Source organism: Melanotaenia boesemani, chromosome 18 (genome assembly GCF_017639745.1).
Source record: "Melanotaenia boesemani isolate fMelBoe1 chromosome 18, fMelBoe1.pri, whole genome shotgun sequence".
Classification (NCBI taxonomy): Eukaryota; Metazoa; Chordata; class Actinopteri; order Atheriniformes; family Melanotaeniidae; genus Melanotaenia; species Melanotaenia boesemani.
The window spans coordinates 18,985,484-19,004,433 of NC_055699.1; the positions used below are offsets into that span (position 1 = coordinate 18,985,484).

The 18,950-nt window shown below is 40.0% G+C and overlaps 1 protein-coding gene across 3 annotated transcripts; it reads right to left on the reverse strand.

Moving 5' to 3' along the window:
• Positions 1–555: 555 nt before the first annotated feature.
• Positions 556–18,670, reverse strand: zmp:0000000991 (mucin-5AC). 3 transcript variants are annotated; one of them, XM_041967820.1, is made up of 6 exons: positions 18,441–18,670; positions 10,496–10,578; positions 8,609–8,768; positions 7,604–7,652; positions 1,104–5,912; positions 556–1,037 (listed from the first exon to the last, which is right to left on the reverse strand). In XM_041967820.1, exons 1-5 carry the CDS (start codon positions 18,539–18,541, stop codon positions 1,137–1,139), a joined length of 5,169 nt encoding a protein of 1,722 aa, XP_041823754.1. In that variant the 5' UTR covers positions 18,542–18,670; the 3' UTR covers positions 556–1,037; positions 1,104–1,136. The 3 variants fall into 3 exon arrangements, with proteins under 3 accessions (XP_041823754.1, XP_041823755.1, XP_041823753.1); XM_041967821.1 differs by having other exon boundaries at positions 556–5,912; positions 8,609–8,708; XM_041967819.1 differs by having other exon boundaries at positions 556–5,912.
• Between the last annotated feature and the right edge of the window lie 280 nt (positions 18,671–18,950).

Genomic DNA, 18,950 nt, shown 5'->3' on the forward strand with positions numbered 1-18,950 from the left:
TCCACAATAATGACACCTTCTAACTTGCTGTGGAGGGATAATACACTGACAGGAACTGTCATGTTGCTTAACTCACGTACCCTCCTTAAATTTAGCTCCTTATGGTGACCTTTGTGGTTAAAAATGTTTACATAGAAAACTACTGTAAAATGATCAAGCATTGGTATTTTCTTCTGCTTTTTAATCTCTGGTCCCCCTGGTAGTCCAATGGCTCCATAATATAATTAGCAAAAAATACACAAATTTCTTGCATCTACCTACAACAGGAAAACAGTTAAATCTGGTTGAATCCAGTAAAAATGCCAAAAATCAGCACTGTTTCCAAAGGAAATGCCTCAACAGAGTATGAAAGAGGTGAAAGAGAAGAAGACAGTAGATTTAGAAAATAATACTAAAAAGAAAAGTCCTTGCAAAAATTCATGCCACTGGATGTAACATATCCAAAATGACTGCCCCGTCCCCCCCCTCCCCCAAAAAAAGGTGTGGAAAATGTACAAAAATGCCTGAAGAGGGAGGGTTAACACTGCAGCGACAGAAACCTTCCAAAACAAACTGTTTGTTAGAAATTTCAGATTTATTTATAAAATTATTATATTAAGATTTAAGACAATTTCTGTGCAAATAGGAGCAGATGCAAGATATAGAACTTTGAGGTTTTGATGAAAAATATGAATCATAGATTATATTTAATCTCATTTTACAATTTCTACAGCAACACCCTTTTAAAAAAAGTTGTCAAGAAAATTGTTTATGCGAACAACTTTCCGATCAATCTTTCAAACATTGCGAAATATCAAACGACAGCACATTTATCCACATTTACCTCTGTGCTCAGATACCTGGCGGGATGAAAGCAAACAAGCAGTTTTGTTAAAGGCTGAACATTTATATATATAAACTGCACACCTCTGTCATGCAAACAGACCAGAAATGATGAAAAACAACTATTTGTTGCAGATCTGCAGTCATATACACCCGAGATGATGTAAATGTTATACAAACTGCTAAAAAAACTCCTCCTACAGTGTGATGCCCTCCTGCCATGACTGCGACTATAACTTTTTATAAACAAATTGATCAGGTGACCTCCCATCCCAGCCGCCCTCATGTCTCTCTTATTCAACAACCTCCTGCTTTCAAAGCTCCGTCTCTTTTTCTCCTTCCTGGTCTGTTTCTAAGTAATATTCATCATCCGTTGTCGTGTCGGAGCTGCTGTCTGAGGATTCATCAAAGGTGCCAAGGCTTGATACGTAATCCCGGGAGGACAAACCCCCTCTGGAGGACTGGCTTTCAGCCTGCTGCAGAGCTCCTGATGAGGTGGGAAAGGTGGGAGATGAAAGACCGGGAGGTTTGGCCATGCGTCTGGCCACCGGAGACAAGGGAGGTGTTGGCGGAGGGGTTGGGGGGCCATCAGCTTCCCACGCAAAGTGGCAAGTGCTCATGTTGGGACTCCGAAGGCGAGCTGGCTTTGAGGAGGTGGCGCTCGCAGGTTGGAAAGAAGGGACCCCTGAGCTCCAGTTAGTCAAGCACCGGGTCAGGGACCGAGGCAGAGATCTGGATCTCATTTTACTTGGATCAGTGGGGGAGTTTGATATCCCAGAGTCATTAGGTGGCTGGAAACCAAATTCTTCAGTCCAGTCAGGCGTGACGGGGCACTGACCAAAATCTCTGTCATTATCTCTGCAAGAAAAAGCAGACTGAGAGAGGTCCCCCACACTCATGAATCTGGATCCAGTGGAAATGCGACCTGGCCCTGAGGGCCGACTAGATAAAACTGAACTAACAGAAAATGACCTCCCAGGCTCAATGCCGTACTTTAAGTTAGCATATGAGGATGCCAACTGCTCCTTGTCCTGTCCTGGACCTACGCTTGGAGGACCTGTGGATGCACGGCTTCTTCTCGAGCCTCCTAAGCTGATTCCCTCTCTGGGCTCACATGGAGAGGAAGACTCTCTGCGGCGCTGCAGCTTTGGACTGAAGAAGACACTGTCGTCCGTCACATCAGGAGGAGAAAATGGGGAAAGAGGAGAGAGAGAAGAGAATGGGGAGAAGGGACTTCTTGGGCTGGGTGTAGACTTCCTGCTCTGATTAGGAAAAGTGGTAATGGGACTGGGATCAGGCAGGAGCTGGTTTGTTGCTGTATAATCCATCTTGTTGTTTTCATACAGGTCAAACTGGTTGTTTGTTGGGACATGGACGGCCAGATGAACTTCCCTGTCAGGGAAGCTCTCTTCATGAGCATTTAGCTTATTCTGTTCAGTTTCTTGGGCTGATGTTTCTGACCAAACAGAGAGTTGATATACCGTCTTTGTGTCTCTGATAGCAGGGGCCGGGATGACTGTGTAGTCGTTCTGTATGAGTGTATTTGTGTGATCCATTTCCATGGTGCCGTCGCTCAGATCCATCCTCGTCTCCTGCGCTTGGTCCTCCAGAGTCTTGATGCTGTCAGCACTGTTATCGCTGACACTGCTGACGTCACTCAAACCGCTCACAGAGGGAACCTGGGCACTTCGCTTCCATTTCCAAGGAAACGTTACATCCTCATCGGACCGTCTGGTGCTGAACTTTTGCCTCAGCCTGTTAAACACCTGGTCCATCCTGTTGTAACCTTTGCTGACCCTCTCTGAGTCCAACTTTGATAAATCAGAGCTCGGCGTGCTGACGCTTTTCCTCAAAGCAAAGCGGCTTCTCTTTGAGCTTTGTTCATTATTAACTTCCACTGAGTAAAATCTGCTTTTACCCAACACGCTTTCCTTTATGCTTCTGTTGCCGCTCCCATAACGACTCTCTGCAGAACTGCTGCCATTAGAGCTCTGACCTGAATCACTGCATGGCTGATTTAACTTAGTCTCCACAGAAACCAGTCTGTTTGTGTTTTGTTGTACAGATTTGGGTGTGGTTTTCTTCGGTTCTGTGCCTGCTTTGGGTCTGATGCTATAAACAAGTGTCTCGGTTACGTATGTTGAAGAGGAGCTGTGAATGTTATCACCCGGCAGAGATTGTGAGCTGACATGAACTCTGTTGTCCAGAAGTTGTATTTGGCTGTTGAGCTGTTCTTTGTCAGTGTGTTTGCTGTGATTATTATTAATTTGATCGGCATCTGAAAGCAAACAGTTTGAACTTCCTTGCCTGCTGGCTGTCTTTTGGAAAGGTGAGGAAAGGGGCAGGGATGGCCTGATGGGGGGATTTGGGGAAAGTTGTGGGGTATAATTTGGCTGGGAGGATTGTGAAAACATGGAGAATTGCTGTGGCGTCATCTTTGGCTCTCCATGTGCCTGCCTGGAAGACACGAGCGTGGAGTAAGGAGGGGAGCTGTAACGAAGATTATACCTGTTTGAGAAGTCGGGAGGGAGGGATAGAGGTGCGGAGGGACGACACGGAGTTGTGGCAGACTCCACCGATAGAGTCCGTTCCTGCCTGAATGTGTTTATATCCTGGCCTCCCTGGTCAAAGCTCAAACTGTCTGGTCTTGGCTTGGTTTTCTCAGCTGAGTCTGATGAAAAGGAGCGAAACTTGCCTCCTTTTCCCACCTGTATGTTGGAAGCCCTTCCTGGACTGCCTGACCGCAGAAAGGAGAAGATGGACGGAATGCTTTGGGGAAGTCTAGAGGGAGATAGAGGGTTCATTTGGATACGAGGTGGATCTGGTTCTGAGCACTGCACATCCACCGAATCTTCCCACGTTACTCGTCTCCCTTTCTTTCCCTCTAACCCATTAGAAGTTTTCTTTGCTTCCCTCTCTGGACTGTTGGAGAATAATCGTCCTCCTTTGGGGCTGGAAGTGTCTGAACTGGGGCTGGTTATGACCGGAGTTGCAGGGGGAGTTAGAAGAGAGGTGGGAGATGTCCTGGGAGGAGTCACAGAAAGACTACTGAGAGATAAGCTGGAGGAAACTGCGGCATGAGTGGTTGACAAGGGGCTGCAGTTTGTCTTGGAAAAAGAGTAAACTCCGGGAGTCAGGCTGGATGCAGACTTAGGCTGGAAAGGTTTGGGAAGACAGGCATAGTTTCTCTCAAAGCCAATCGGTGTGATGTTGGATTTGTTGGTGAATTTTGGAGTTTGGGGTGAAGGAGCTTGAGGGTGAGAATAGAAGGAAAAAGTGTTGTTAGCGTTTGGGGACTGGGAGAGGCCATAGATAGCTTGAGAAGGAGTTTGACGGTTGATGTCGGAGGTGGAATCAAGAGAAAGAGATGAAAACCTGTGTGAGTCCATGTGTTGAGAGAATGTGTGGGAGCTGCTGGTTTTTAGTGGACAATCATTATTTTTATATTTGCTGCTCTCTGTGGGCATCAATTCAGTTATATTTGCTCTAAATGAAGTATTACTGACATCATGCTTGGTGGGCCTCTGTGTTATTTGTGCTGCAGATCTGCTGCTTTTACAACCAGACGAACCATCAAGGATGCTGCGAGGCTTCTGTGCCTCTTTGTTTAAATTTGAGCCGTATTGTTCTTTAACAAACCTCTCTGATTCAGTTGACTGCGTCCTCAAAGTGAGGTTCACGTTACCTCTGCAAACCGGCTTCGCTGTGTTGTTGTTGTCTGAGTTACTGGGAATTTGACAGGTTGGCCTTTTGTTGTCGGTCAGACTCAGAGAGGCCATGTCATTGTTACTATTAAAGGATGGAGCTATGTTTGTTTTGGTCTCGTTTTTGATATCGTCGTTGAAAATAAAAGGAGAACCACCTTCCTGGGAAACTTTCTTCCACCAGGAAGTGGATGTGAGGGTGGTTCGTCTAGGAAGAGAGTGGGGTTTTACAATGGTGGAATGATCGTAGTGGGAATGTCTTGGCGAGGTGGTGGAGCTGTCTAAGGATGGGTTTGTATTTTTATTTGACCCACCCTGAAATGTGCGATTGGAGGATGTGAGTCTGGTCGGAGGCTGAAGGGTGAACGGACTGTTTTCAGGTGAAGCTGAAAAGAAGAGCGTGTCAGATATGTTTCTGTCTCTTCGACTGGTTGATGTTGGGGAGACAAGTAGTCCAGGTTCAGATGTGTTATAAGAAATGGGCGATGGGGAGAGGAGGGGCTTTGGCCTCTCCTGGTTGTTATTACTGAACGGTTTTCCAATTCGATCACTTGGAGAGCAGCTCATGGGTGAAGGACTCACCTCTGGAGGGTCTGTGGTTGAGTTAGAGTTTCTGCTGTTGGAGTTGACCCTTCTAAAAGACAGAAGCAAACTGCTGGTTGTCGGATTTGAGCTTAAAGATGAGAGTCCTTCTTGGTGGCCAGTTTGGGGATTTAGTCTTTGTTCACTTGGATGGGGAAAGTGGAAAGACCCAGTAGATGGCGTGGTGGCTGAAGGATCCAAAGAGACTGTCTGAGTCAGTTTCCTTTTAGATTCAAAGTCCAAGCTTGAAGGATCGCTCTTAGCCGACCAGCCTACTGTATTCCTCCTGGTGCCTAGAAGTGGGACCCTCCTCGGCACACTTTCCATGCCGTCCTGAAAACCGTGTTCATGCTTCACTGCAGTGTTTGCAGCATCTTGTAAATTCCCCTGAGTTTCTGAGTTCCCACCTCCATCAAATCTTTTGTTGCGGCGCAGTCGAGTACTCCAATGAGGGGCGAGAACTGTGACCACAGTAGAGGACAGCATAGTTACAGACGGGTCGGACCGTCTCCCAGAATCACTTTGGTTTATTTTATCCTTTATAGGTTTGTCTTTCTTGATTCCAGTCACAGATCGAGAGGAACTTCTCTGCTGCGACCCATGTGGAGATTTGTGGAAGCCATTTTGCTCATGTGGTCTACAGTCACTATTTGAAAGAATGTGGGTTTTGTTGGTAGCCTCCACTTCATGGTTAACAATTGGGATGAGTTTCTCTTCCCTCTTGGATGGAAAAGGAACCTTCTCTGATGATAAAGAGATGCTGGTGGTCTTTCTGGAGGCTGCTGATGAAGGTCCCTCATTAACCTGAAAGATAAGAATATTTACTATAGCGTCTGTATGGTGTGGAGTTACAGCTTCAATGAGCTAAACAACTGCAATCTACATTTACACTCACTGGCAACTTTATTATGTTCAGTTACTAGTTAACATAAATAGGTAATCAGCCAATAACATGGCAGCAACTGGAGGCATTTAGACAACTTGTTGAAGTTCAAACTGAGCATCAGAATGAGGAAGAAAGTCACTTTGAACGTGGCATGGTTGTTGGTCTGAGTATTTACTGGGATTTTCACACACAACCATCTCTAGGGTTTACAGAGAATGGTCTGAAAAAGAGAAAATATTCAGTGAGCAGCAGTTGTCTGGAACAAAATGCATCATTGATGTCAGAAGTCAGAGGAGAATGGCCAGACTGGTTGGAGATGATAGAAAGGCAACGGTAACTCATAACTACTGGTTCCAATCAAGGTATGCAGAACAGCATCTCTGAACATGTCCAACCTTGAAGCAGGAAACGTGGCTACAGTTCATCCAGATTCACCCAACTGGACATTAAAAGATTGGGAAAACATGTTGCCTGGTCTGATGAGTCTCCAATTCAGCTCCACATTCAGATGGTGGGGTCAGAAGTAGGTGGAAACAACATGAAAGCAGGGATCCATTCTGCCTTGTAGCAACACTTCACATTGGTAGTGGTGTAATGGTGTGGCGGTTTTTTCTTGGCACATTTATGTCTTTATTATGTTAAAAGGCCCCAATATGTTATTATTGGGCCCTTTTATTCTTATGTTCTTATTTTTATTTAATTCAATCTTTTAATCCTTTTAAATCTCTTGCCTGCCACAGGGAAAGCAGACGTAAACTATCTAGAAAGCTATAATCTGGTACAGTACATTTCTACTCGTCTGGCCTGAGATTAGACCCATGCCACCTGCCATTGCTAATTTTCATTAAAACACTATTTAATTTCGTTTTATCGAACTAAATTCATTTAATTTTGTTCACTTATATTCATGTATTTATTTTACATTAATAATAGTTTCTCTGTATTTGTTATTAAATTGTTAAATGTTTAATTGTATTTTATTATTTATGAAAATTTTACTGATTTTTTTTTGTTCTTGTATTAGATTCTATATAATTGTAAATACATTCAGGTGTTAAAAAGTAATGCTGTAATATCAACATTGGGCAAAATCTCTGAGGTACCTTGTTGAATCTATGCCATGAAGAATTAAGCAGTTCTGAAAGAAGAAGAGAGTCTAACCCGATTCTAGCAATGTGCACCTAATAAAGTGACCAGTACGGGTGTTTTCTCCTTATCTCCTTATAGGTGAATGCTAACTGTGGCTCAGACATGCCTGTATATATCAGTAGACGGTGCATCAACCTGCACACAGAAATGTGAAAATCTATTCTCTTTCAGTTTTTCTAAGGTGTTCCCATGGCGTAGCTATGCAAAAGATTTGAGCCTTGACAAACAGGTTATTTTGAACGCCATGAGACTCAGAAAACACACACACACACACACACACACACCCTGTCTTCTCTAACCATTAAAATAATCATCCATAATGTTCTTGTCACAGACAATTAGGCAAGTTTTCAAACAACTGACAGAAGGAACAGTTCCAATGACGTGATGTTAAGATTTCCAAATTGTTCTGATTTTACACTGAAAACCAGGATTTCTGCTTCATTTCATGATTATTTACCTGCAAGGTGCTGCTGCTCTTGGTCCCAACCAGCTGTGTTTCGATCAAACTGGAAACACAGAACAGAAGAAACACAACATTACACTGAAATGCTCATTTATGCTTTGTTTTATTGACATTCCTGAATGTTTTGTGCAAGTATGACCAATAATAATCTGCAAACTTTATCTCATCAGTGAGATAAATACTGAAACGTGAACACCTTAAAAACTGTTTAGAGTGTAAATTCTGCTCTCAGACACACCCAGCCTCCCCTTGTCATACTGTAATGTTTTTGTGTGAAACATTTAAGGGATTAAAGATGGATTTCTTTCACTGCAATGGTGACAGACGGGAATGCCAGCATTCCTCTTTCTGTCCTCTTTTCTAACAGCTTTGTCTGTCATATCTGTTCTGAAGTTACACTTCGTGGGAATCATGCAAATGCCTCCTTAGTATTTTTATATTAGCTATGACACATGGATCACACCTTCGTGTGTTGTACAAGGTGTCTATATAAGGTCATGTTGGCCTGACATGAATGCAGGTGGATAGCAGGCAGTTCGGGGGGCGTGTCTTTGACTTAAACCAATAGAGCCTTTTTGATCAGTAACCTTAAATGCTCATCATAATCTGGGTGATATCATACCAAGAGAAAACATGCAGCTTATGCACAGAAATGAAATGATTAAAGCGCCAGAAAAACCAAGCACTGAGCATAAAACGACTTTGAGTTGGACTGCTGACTTGAGGAAGAATTTATTGTGCAGACACGGAGCCTGCAGGTGGAAGATTTGTGACGTTGTGACACATTAACTGTGAGAATGTGGAGTCAGGCTTCCAGCAACAGCAGCAGAGCTTTTCACACCAAGTTGCTAAGTGTGAGGTTAAAATAGATCATACCAGGAAGGCAGCACATGCATATCGTCACAGCTGTTCTGCTTTATGACCAGTAGCTTTATTACTTTTTAACTAAATGCTCAAGAGCCATGACAGTTCCTGTTCCAGGCTCCACACACACAATACCTGGGATGTTGGTTTGACTGGTCTGAGCCCTCTGGTTTGGAGAGTTTAAAGGAGAGGCTGGAGGTGAAACTGGACCCAGCAGAACTCTGGATGTGGATATCTGAAAGAGCATGAAGAAGAACCTCGTCTTTCCTTCGTCGGTCTAATCCTGATGTCCACGCTGCAACAGATCCAGAATTCAACAATAATTTTAATAGGCGGCACAACATAAGTTTAGAAAATACCACAAAACAGACATTACAAACATGAAATACAGCGTGGGATTAATTATGCTAAGAAGTTTCAAAGCAGTCCCATTGACCAAGGGGGTTCATTTTAGGGCGCTCATTGACCTAAACTCCCCCAGAGAGATCAGTTTGGTTAATTTCACATCAGTTTGTAGGTTATTTTTAAGAGATTGAGAGCAAAGGCCATGTTTATTCTTGTTTCTAGACTTGTGGGTAAAGAGATATAAAGGAACGATAGGCCAAAAACAGTTCTATAAATGAGAATCAGCCAGCACATACAGAGAGATAACTATTCAGCAGTACCATATAAAATGCAGTGATGTGTGTGATTTACACAGTCAGTAATAAAGCACAAAGAAGCTAATCTCGTTTAAGATACTGATCAGGGGCCGTTAAAAATGGCAGATTCCCATAACCTAGCTGATATAAAATATTCTCTTGTTTTGGGGGAGAATTTGGATTTGTTGCTAAAAAAAACAATCCAATATGACTTTTGATTGTGTTATTAAAAGCTTAGAAAGTTCAGAAGGTTTCCTTTGTCATTGAAAAACAACATGTTTGCATTTTGCTGCAGCACTTTAAGTTGAGGTAATAGTCTGAATAACATCGAAGGCAGGCTGAAGGTATTTCATAGTTTTGATTGAATATTACAGAAGAGGTGCAATTAATGACTTTATCGTTTGTCTAGAGATGACAGGTAGCATTGAATAAATTCATACAGATGTTATTTACATATACTGAAAACCAAAGGTGATCCCAAAACCATTCCCTGGGGTACGCCTAGGGCTGGGCGATATGACCTAAAAATAAAATCTCTCATTTTCTATAACCAAATCCAATTTCCGATATTAATCGATTTTTTTCTTTTCTTTTACAAAACATAAAACTTATTAAAAACATTTATTTATTTATATAAATGAATGCCAGCAAAAATTAAGCATATGTCATAACTTTTCCACCATATAAACAACTTCATATCTTACATAGAAATAGAAATATGCAACACAACTACATCCGTGATCTCTTTTTATCTGGATCCTTATCAGACAGGATCCACTGCAGATATAATTCCCCTGATGAAGGTTGTCTTTTAACTAGGGTTTGTGGGCTAAAGCTGACTTCTGCATCTTGTAGAGGGCAGCATTTCTCACTGCAGTTATACGCACACAGCTAAATCCCAGGAATGAGTGAAGGGTCACTTCACTGAAAATCTGTCAGACAAACACCGTTCTGGTGTTCTGTGTTCTGCTGCTAACTAACTGTGGAAAAAAAGCCAGATTTTCATAAAAATAAATCGCCAGAAATGGAAAATTCAATTTATGGATGTTATCGATTAATCGCCCAGCCCTAGGTGCACCCTTTGACACAAGGAGAAAGGTAGAGGAAAACCCAGCGAACTGGACATATTAGGTTCCAGCTGACGGGTAGTTTGACTTACAAACAGTATGAATGACATTATGAGAAAGTGTGAGATTAAAAATACATGCAAGTGGTTCTGCTACAAGCTTAACAAAACAAGCATCAAACATGTCTGGACCAGCTGATTTGATAAGCGCTGTTCGCTTTGAAGCCCTGTGACTATCTACCTTGTTATGTTAAGCTGAACAGATTTTTGAGTGTTTAATGTTTGCATTGTGTGTTGGATGAGTGTGGGCTTTACCTGAGTGTGTTTGCTCAACTGGAGCTTGATCACCATGGTAACTCTGAGGCCTGAAACGATGAAATGCTTCATCCTGCTGTTTCCTAACAAAAGGAAAAGAAAAAAAAAAGTTGTTAGTTTCACTGGATCCAATAAAAAAATTTGGATTTTTCCATCTTATCTGTTATAGATATAATATCATGTCTCATATCTGGCATTAAATCACTTTTAGAGTTTAAATCTGTTCTAATAATGATTGAAAAACATCACATTTTTATTTGAATCTTTTTTTCTGAAAACATCACATGAATGCCGACAGCTTTCAGGAAATGAAGCAGAAGGTGTTTTTGTTCCATAACCCAAGTCAGGACCTACAATTTTAATTTTCTAACTTAATATTAAAGCATTTTGCAGTCCTCAGCATTACTGTTATCACTTTTTAATATGTATTTATTTACTTTTAATATTTATTTACTATTAATTCATTTATTTGTTTGATTTACTTTATTTTCATTCTACAAATTTTTAATGTCTAACTTTTGGTAAATGGAATTAATTTAGTTCTACTTTATTTATTTGTATTTGTTGATCTTGTTTTGTTTTGTTTTGGTATCCAAATGAGAAGAGGTTGTGAGAGTGAGGCTAGCATGTTGTGTTTTTTTAAACTTGTTTTAATTTCTTATATATATTTGCATTTGTACTTTGTAAAGCATTTTGTCCTACATTCAGTTCTGCGTGAAAAAAAATCATAAATAAAGTCAAACTGGTTCTTTGGAAGTTTCACAGTAAAAAAAAAACATGTTTTCTGTATTTCTGAAGAAAAAAGATAATTTCTTTGAAGCTGCTTTATCGTCACGCTGAACAATCTGCATGAGGGCCTAAAAGATTAAATCAGAAACCACCATCGATCTTATCTGCAGCAAATAGCTGGGAAGCAACCGTACGTTGGGGTTGTGTTTATGAACCATGACCAAATTTAACGTTCCTGTGGCTGATAAATAAGAAACATACCTAAATGAGGACAGTGATTTAAAGATATTTTAACAAAGCATGAAAAACTCTAGTCCATCTTGTTTCTTTAACGGCAGCTATTGTTAAGGGTAAATTTCCCAGGTTTAAGATTAATAAAGTACCCATCAAGAGTAACTGCCTACAGTCCAGCGAATGAAGGAGAATAATGAATATACTGTAATTCATTTTATAACTGGATTTCTTCTGCTTTTGTTCTATTTAGGTTGTTCTTGTTATTTTACAAAGAAAAAATAGATATTTTACATGCACTTGGAAATAAAAGTTGTTTTTCCTGAAATAAGATGTTTTTCTGAATTAATAAAGGTAGTAATAAGGCTTTTCATACTTGCTTTTTGTATCTGTTTGTCTGAATTTATGAGACATTTTTTTGCTCTAAAAGACAAATCTGCTGCGGACATCCAGGGGGTACCGAGCGCTGTTGTTTAGGACCTCGTTGGTTGAAATGTCAGGCAAAAAGACATTAAATCAGATTAGTTTTGCTTTAATTCTGACTTTATTTCCTCAAGCTAAGAAGAAAAACTCAAAGCTTCTCATAGAACTATTAATCATTTCAGCAGTGAATCAGAAAAACTTTTCTTTTTTAATAAAAAAAGTGTATTGTTAATGCACAAAAACAAAAAATAATTGCAGAAAAATTACACAAAATTATTTCTTTTTGTTGTAAAAATGCTTCTTAGCAGTAAATCTTATACAACTGGAAAACCTGTTTATTTCCCGTTTGGTAGGTAGAGTTCGGTCCCAAACTGGTTGCAGAACTTCCCTCTGTATCTCTCTGCAGTGAGTTTGTTTCCAGTTTTACCAGTGATGTTGCCCCACAGCATCACACAGCCTCCACCCCAAGCTGCTACAGCGCTCATCTCCACGGGTGGGGTTTACAAGAGAAAACCAGAATTTAGGAGCGGAGAAGGTGAAATGACCTGCCACAGTGCTGAACCCTGTTCTTGAGGCATCAGCTTGGACATGCTGTATGTGGCAGAGTAACCAACACAACCACACTGGCTGACTGGTACAGATGCTGGTTGAAGAATGGGATGCCATCCCACAGCAGTGTGCCAGTGAGGCTGTTTGCTTCTTTTACATGCTGCTCTGTTTGTTAAATGAAGAAATTACACATCTTGTTTCATCAGACTTCAAAAATCCAGTTTAATAAACACCAAACCAGAGTCAGTAGCAGAATCAGCTGGTTGTTGTTGGCAGGGAAGCTTTTCACCCACATACTCAACTCTGCTGCTCATCAGATAAATGCATTTTTCTCACGAATGTGGCACCATGTTAAAATGGAAATAAACAGGCTTTTCAGTGGTATAAGATTTATTGTCAAGGAATTTTAGAGTTTAGGAGTTTTAGATTTAATTCTAAGAGAAAAAACTAATTTAAATTTGAAGGTAAAAAATCTGAAGTAAAAACGAATACATGGTAGAGAGAAAGAAATCCCACATATTTAGTTTACTTCTCAGTTTGAAGTCTAAACTATCAAATTAAATATTAACTAGTAAACTGCATAAATAGATGCTTCCTCATTCTTCATCATCAATTAATCATTTACAGTATCTACATGATGTCTTAATGTTTAATGCATCACACTTAACGGCTTACAACAGAGCTTTCTCCATCTGCTGTCATGTAATCTCTGCAGCGTGTCGCCAGGCGGAGGGCTGAGCCGGAAGAAAAACCAAACAAACGTTCATTCTTTGGTTATCTTATCACAGCAACAGTGCTGCTCCGATAAGCTGGATTATGTAACATTCAACACTTTTCTCTTACAAGCAGAGGACACGGCTCACACGCCCACACATGCAGTCGCTAAGACATGCACATTTACTGCTGAACCCACGCTGTGCCGAAAAACTCATCACGATGACAACCGAACAAGGATGAACGGCTGTGTCGTTGTCAGAGCCACCTTTGTTCGGTAAACACAAAGATGATCTCCTGCAGAACATTTCAGATTCACGTATTTCTTTGTTTTTAGGAGCGCAGGAGTTTAGAAGAGCTGGGTGGAAATTTCTGGCTCACATGTTGATCTTTTTCAAACTACCAGGGATCATCATAGCGAGCTGCAGCTCTCAGCATCCCACCTTGCCTTCAGGGATGCCTCATTGGTCTCATTCAAAACCTGCCGTGACTTGAAGTGAGAGGGAAGCAGAAACGCGAAACATGAAGCAGGAGTTCTTCATGTTCTTCAACTCTGCCAAGAATAACACACCTTCAGTGTGTTTTTAAACTGTAATTTCCCAGAGGCAGCAAAAGAAAAATCTTATCACATCGCAGGAATATTGAAGCTTGTAAAACTTAAGTGATCCATGTTATATGTGAGATAGGCCTGGTTTGCCATGATGGATTACAAAGAGCTCTTTATATTATATCCTCAAAACTCAGCTTCTCGTCTGTTGATGAAGACCAGAAAGAGAACTCATATCACTCCAGCTAGTCCTCTGCATTAGTCCTGAATATGTTTTCCACTTGCTTTTAGTTTACGAGCCTCCCACAGGTCTCATCGGGGAACTGCTCTCTTATTTACCCCTAAAGCAGCGAATAAGACATGTGGAGAAGCATCTTTGAGTTTTTATGGTCCTCGCCTGAGGAACAGCCTTTCTGAGGACCTGAGGCCAGCTGGGAGTGTTAGTAATTATTCATTATTGTTATTTTTATAGTCTTTCATGCAAAAATCTGGTTTTATTATTTTTATTACTTTTTAAAAATCTTTGCATTAATTGTTTTATTGTTTAACCCGTCTTATAGACCATTTTCTCATTGATGCATCTTTTTCTATTCCTTTGTTTTTTCTCAGCACGTCACAACTTATTACCAAGAAGCCACATGGACAGACTTCTTGGTAAAATTCATAATTAATTTACTTTTAATATAGTTTATTAATGAAACTAGAAGAGATGTGGCCAGTTAACTGGAATTTTACATTTCTGTACATTAAATAAGAACCAACAAGAGAGGAAAAGCAGCAAATGTGTAGTAAATTAAATCAGACATCAGCTTCTTCTGAATCATTAACATGAAATAAAAGAGTTCAGACCAACATCCTGCTGTTATATAAGCAATAAAATCACTCATTCATTGTTCTTGTTTAAAGAACAATTTAATAATCTGTGATGAAGTTATGCTGACATAAGATTCTCATCAGACTGTGATTTTGGTTTGGATCAACCTAGGGCTGGGCGATATGGCCTAAAAATAAAATCTCCGATTTTTTATAACCAAATCCGATTTCCGATTTTAATCAATTTTTTTTCCTTTTCATTTACAAAACATAAATAAACTTATTAAAACATTCATTTGTTTATATAGATGAATGCTAGCAAAAATAAAGCATATAATGTCATAGCTCTTCCACCATATAAACGACTTCATATCTTACATTGAAATATGCGACACAATGCATCCGTGATCTCTTTCCATCTGGATCCTTATCATACAGGATCCACTGCAGGAATAATTCCCCTGATGAAGGTTGTCTCTTAACGAGGGTTTGCAGCATTTCTCACTGCAGTTATACGTACAGCTAAATCCCTAAATGAGTGAAGGGTCACTTTACTGAAAATCTGTCAGACAAACACCGTTCTGGTGTGGAGGGAGGGCTAAGTCTGCTGCTAACTAACTATGGAAAAAATCCCGATTTTCAAAAAAATTAATCTCCAGAAATGGAAAATTCGATTTATCGATTTTATCGATTAATCGCCCAGCCCTAGATCAACGTGTGGATTAAATATTTTTAAACTGTGATGTTGTACCTCTGTTTCAAAATGGGCAAAAAAAGGATAAAAGTCCCGCTTCGAATCCATCGGCTTCATGTGATGTCACATCCGCCTTATTGTTTCTACACTTGCTTAAAAGTTTGCAAATCATGGTTGTCTGTTAGCTTCTGCTATGCTGCAGCTAAATTAAAGCTCATGGGGTGATACAGGCCAGTTTGAGCTAATCTTAACTTGAGCTAATGTTTCTTCATGTCCTAGCAAACTTTATGATGAGGACAACAGAGCGAAACAGCTGATCATGGTATGTTTACACCAAACGCATGGCGCAGCAACGCTACAAAACAACATGTGAACAATGTAGGATTTGACATGAAAGGTCTTAATCCAACTACTGTCCCTCATCCACATATGAAGATGTTATAAACTTGCAAGATTTTACATGACTGAATCGGCCTGAAGCAGCAGATAGTTCCAGATGTCTGGGAACTGAACTGATGGATATTTTTTCTAGTTTAAAGCTTAAATCTTTCTTGGATGGTGTGTAATCATCTGAACTATCACAGAGCTCCGCTTTTCTAAGGTATTCAGCGTGTAAACTCACTGTAAACTGTGGAAATACTTGAATAACATCTTGCACACATAATTTAGCTTTTTCTGTTTTTTTTTTTAACCTTTTTTTTTTTTACCAGAAATATGTGTTCCTGCAAATGTGAACATGACCGGCAAGACAAACTAAACTAAAATCCGTAGTAATAATCCCAATGGTTTGTAGCTTTCTGAGTTGATAATCTCTGCTGGGCGGTAGATACAAATGGTATTTTTAATCCTTTCCCGGGTAGAAAATGTGCTTTATTATATTTGCCATGTTTTGAAGATATCTCCTAAACTTTATAAAAGCTGAAGTGTTTCTGTACGCTGGCTCTTAATACAGTGCGGAGTTCATGTTCAGCCATCTTGTGCATGCTAAAAACTGCCCACCTACTTCACTTCCACTTTTCTAAGCTTTTACTTATGAATTTTCTTTATAATAACCTTATTAATTAACATACAATAAATCAGTTTAGCATATTCCATGTCATCTTGATGTAGCTAAGAATAGAAAATGTCCTCTAACCCTCTATAAAATGGAAAAACTTTATTAATCTCCAAAGGGAAATTGTATATTCTAGTATTAAATGACTATTGGAGTCTACCAGGCTCTATTTCTCCTGACAGCTTTTGTGTTATCATTTGCTCTACCTGTCCTCCATGATCATAGGATCACTCTGAAGCCACTATGTGTGGGAAAGTCTGAAATTACAGTGCTGAAATGATAATGAAAGGGTGCTAAAAGGTCACCTACGCTTTGATAATCCTGCCCCACTTATAGTCATCAATGCACAGCAGCTCTCAGCTGTTCCTTAAGCTGCTGAATCTAAGTCACTGTTGAGAATCTATGGATTTGTTTTGAGTTTTAAAAGTCAGACAGATGCCAAATATTCTTCCTATTTTAACCTTTTGCTATTTTAATTTTTTCCTGCCAGCAGTTCTAAACCTAAAGTTAATTTGACTCAATGATATTGATAATATTTTTTAAGAAAAAAACCCCCACAAAGTTATTTAGTGATTTTAATCCTCTAAATGAACTAAATATTTAGTTTATTTTAGTCTTCATTAATACTGACATGGCACAGGCGCATGCTCCAGGCTCTCGGCTTCACAATTTCGTATTTGGGGTATTTAAACAACGTTTAAGTAATTGTTATTCATTTTTAATGTATCTTTCCCACTTCGGAGATACATTTAATAATCATCTGATTTCAATGGAATACTTAGGCATAGAGCATTTTACCAAATTTAGACTATTAAACATCTGAGTTTAAAGTAAGTAATATAAGTGAAATCTAATACAGGGACAACTGACATTTAGCTGCTGTTTACAAAACAAAAACAAGCAGCAACCCTCAGCTGACATGTATCCAAGTTATCATGACTGATCTGCAGCTCTCTTTGTTTTGATGACGACAAATTGCTATTCCTGAGAGCCTCTTTGGGCTACAGTGTTATGCAGCTGAAACGTGGTTGATGCTGTATTCTTTTACTTGAGGTCAGCCTTGCTGTGGGTGTGCGCCCAATCTGCCAACTAGCACTTACATAACCACAAGGATTCAGCCTGAATTAAAGTGTGGGTGTGAGCTCAGTACTGACAAAACATGTGCAGCGTTCCAATTTCTGCAAATGATTTACATCACAAACTCCCTTTTTTAAAGTTACAGTCAAAGGGAGTGTAATGACTTTGTAATGCCTGTGTGAGTGGTAACAAAAGGTGCCCAGGACAAAGTGAGACTTGTTCTCCTGCTGCCACACCTTCATTGCATGCCAGATTCTCAAAGAATTGTTTGTCTTGCAACCTATACATTGGCTTGGTTCAGAGAGCATTAGCTGGAGGATGTTAGAGCACACACATGCACAAACAATATCTTTGTGTATATGGTTGAGCTGCAGAGCTTGGTGTGCATGTATCAACTCGCCTGCTACAACACTAACTCAAGTGAACTGTAGTACAGCTTGATGATGCTGGTTCATGTTATCTAGACAAATGTATGACAAACGCCCCGTAACATAGACTCAACCATAAAAAGTATTAACCTTTGGAGGTTTGGAGGCTGCGTCACATTTTTTATGAGGTTGAAGGAGAGCACCAACCAAAACGTTAAAATCCTATTAAACTGCAATAACAACTTATAAAAAGTTAACAGGCGATTTATCTATGTAAATTTGATAGCCTATAACACCGATATTCATCAAATTAAGTTAAAAGACAGATACAAGTCGAATAGAGTCATTATTTAAAAGTTATACCCGCCATGATATCCTGTCAATTATAAAACGATATTGTGGGGCAATTTTCAGCAGTGACAAACATATAATTTGCTAAATAACAACACCATATGAATGCCGAATTTAAATAAAGAAAATAATTAATTCATATATCTTTTAATTTGGACGGGTAAGACGCAAGGATGTTCAAACGAGCGTTAAATCTTTAAATGCGCGGTTTTTTAAAAGCGATTTGGTGTGAAGGCTTCTTTTCGCTCCACGAGAACGACTTGCAAAGCGAGCAAAAGGCACACAGAAAACAAATAAAGCTCAGCGTAATGTAAATCTACGCTAAAAAAGCATAACCATTACATAGTAGTGAGGAATTAATAGGCAAAGTGAACTTTAAAGACGTTTTCACCTACTTTGCAGCTGGAGTCCGTGTGGGTCGTGGTGCTCTGCATGGAGGCGTCGCCGTCTCTCCTGCAGCTCTGAGCTTCAGCTCTGCTGCGTCACTTGTTGACATCCTACTTCAACCGGTCCAGTCAGCCTTCAGCGTTCAGGCCCGGAGCCCTGAGCATCTTAAAAACGCAGCGTGGAATTCACTGCTGAGTCCCTGAGAACAAGCCAGGTATCCCAGAATATCAAAGTCGTGTTAGGTTAAAGTTCAACACCTCCCGTGACAGACAAGGTGAGCGTGGCGGCTACTCAGGGCCAGGTGATCACCGCTGGCTGCGTCCCCTTTTCTGGAAGTTTCACCTCCTTGACCGTTTCCTTCTCGCTGTTTTAGCCAAGCCATTATGCATTTGATCTGTCCTTTTCCAAATTTCCAAAATATAAAATATTACAATCATTAAATATGGATAAATAAGCATGATTTGTCTTTGATAGAAACATTTTAGCAATCTAATATAAAGAAATCAGCTAACTTGAAT

Coding starts and splice junctions, on each gene's coding strand:
- zmp:0000000991 (XM_041967820.1), bottom strand. CDS start 18,541: ATGTCAACAAGTGACGCAGCAGAGCTGAAGCTCAGAGCTGCAGGAGAG. Junction 10,579..18,440: donor ACACGGACTCCAGCTGCAAA/GTAGGTGAAAAC, acceptor TCCTTTTGTTAG/GAAACAGCAGGATGAAGCAT. Junction 5,913..7,603: donor AGAGCAGCAGCACCTTGCAG/GTAAATAATCAT, acceptor CTTATCTTTCAG/GTTAATGAGGGACCTTCATC.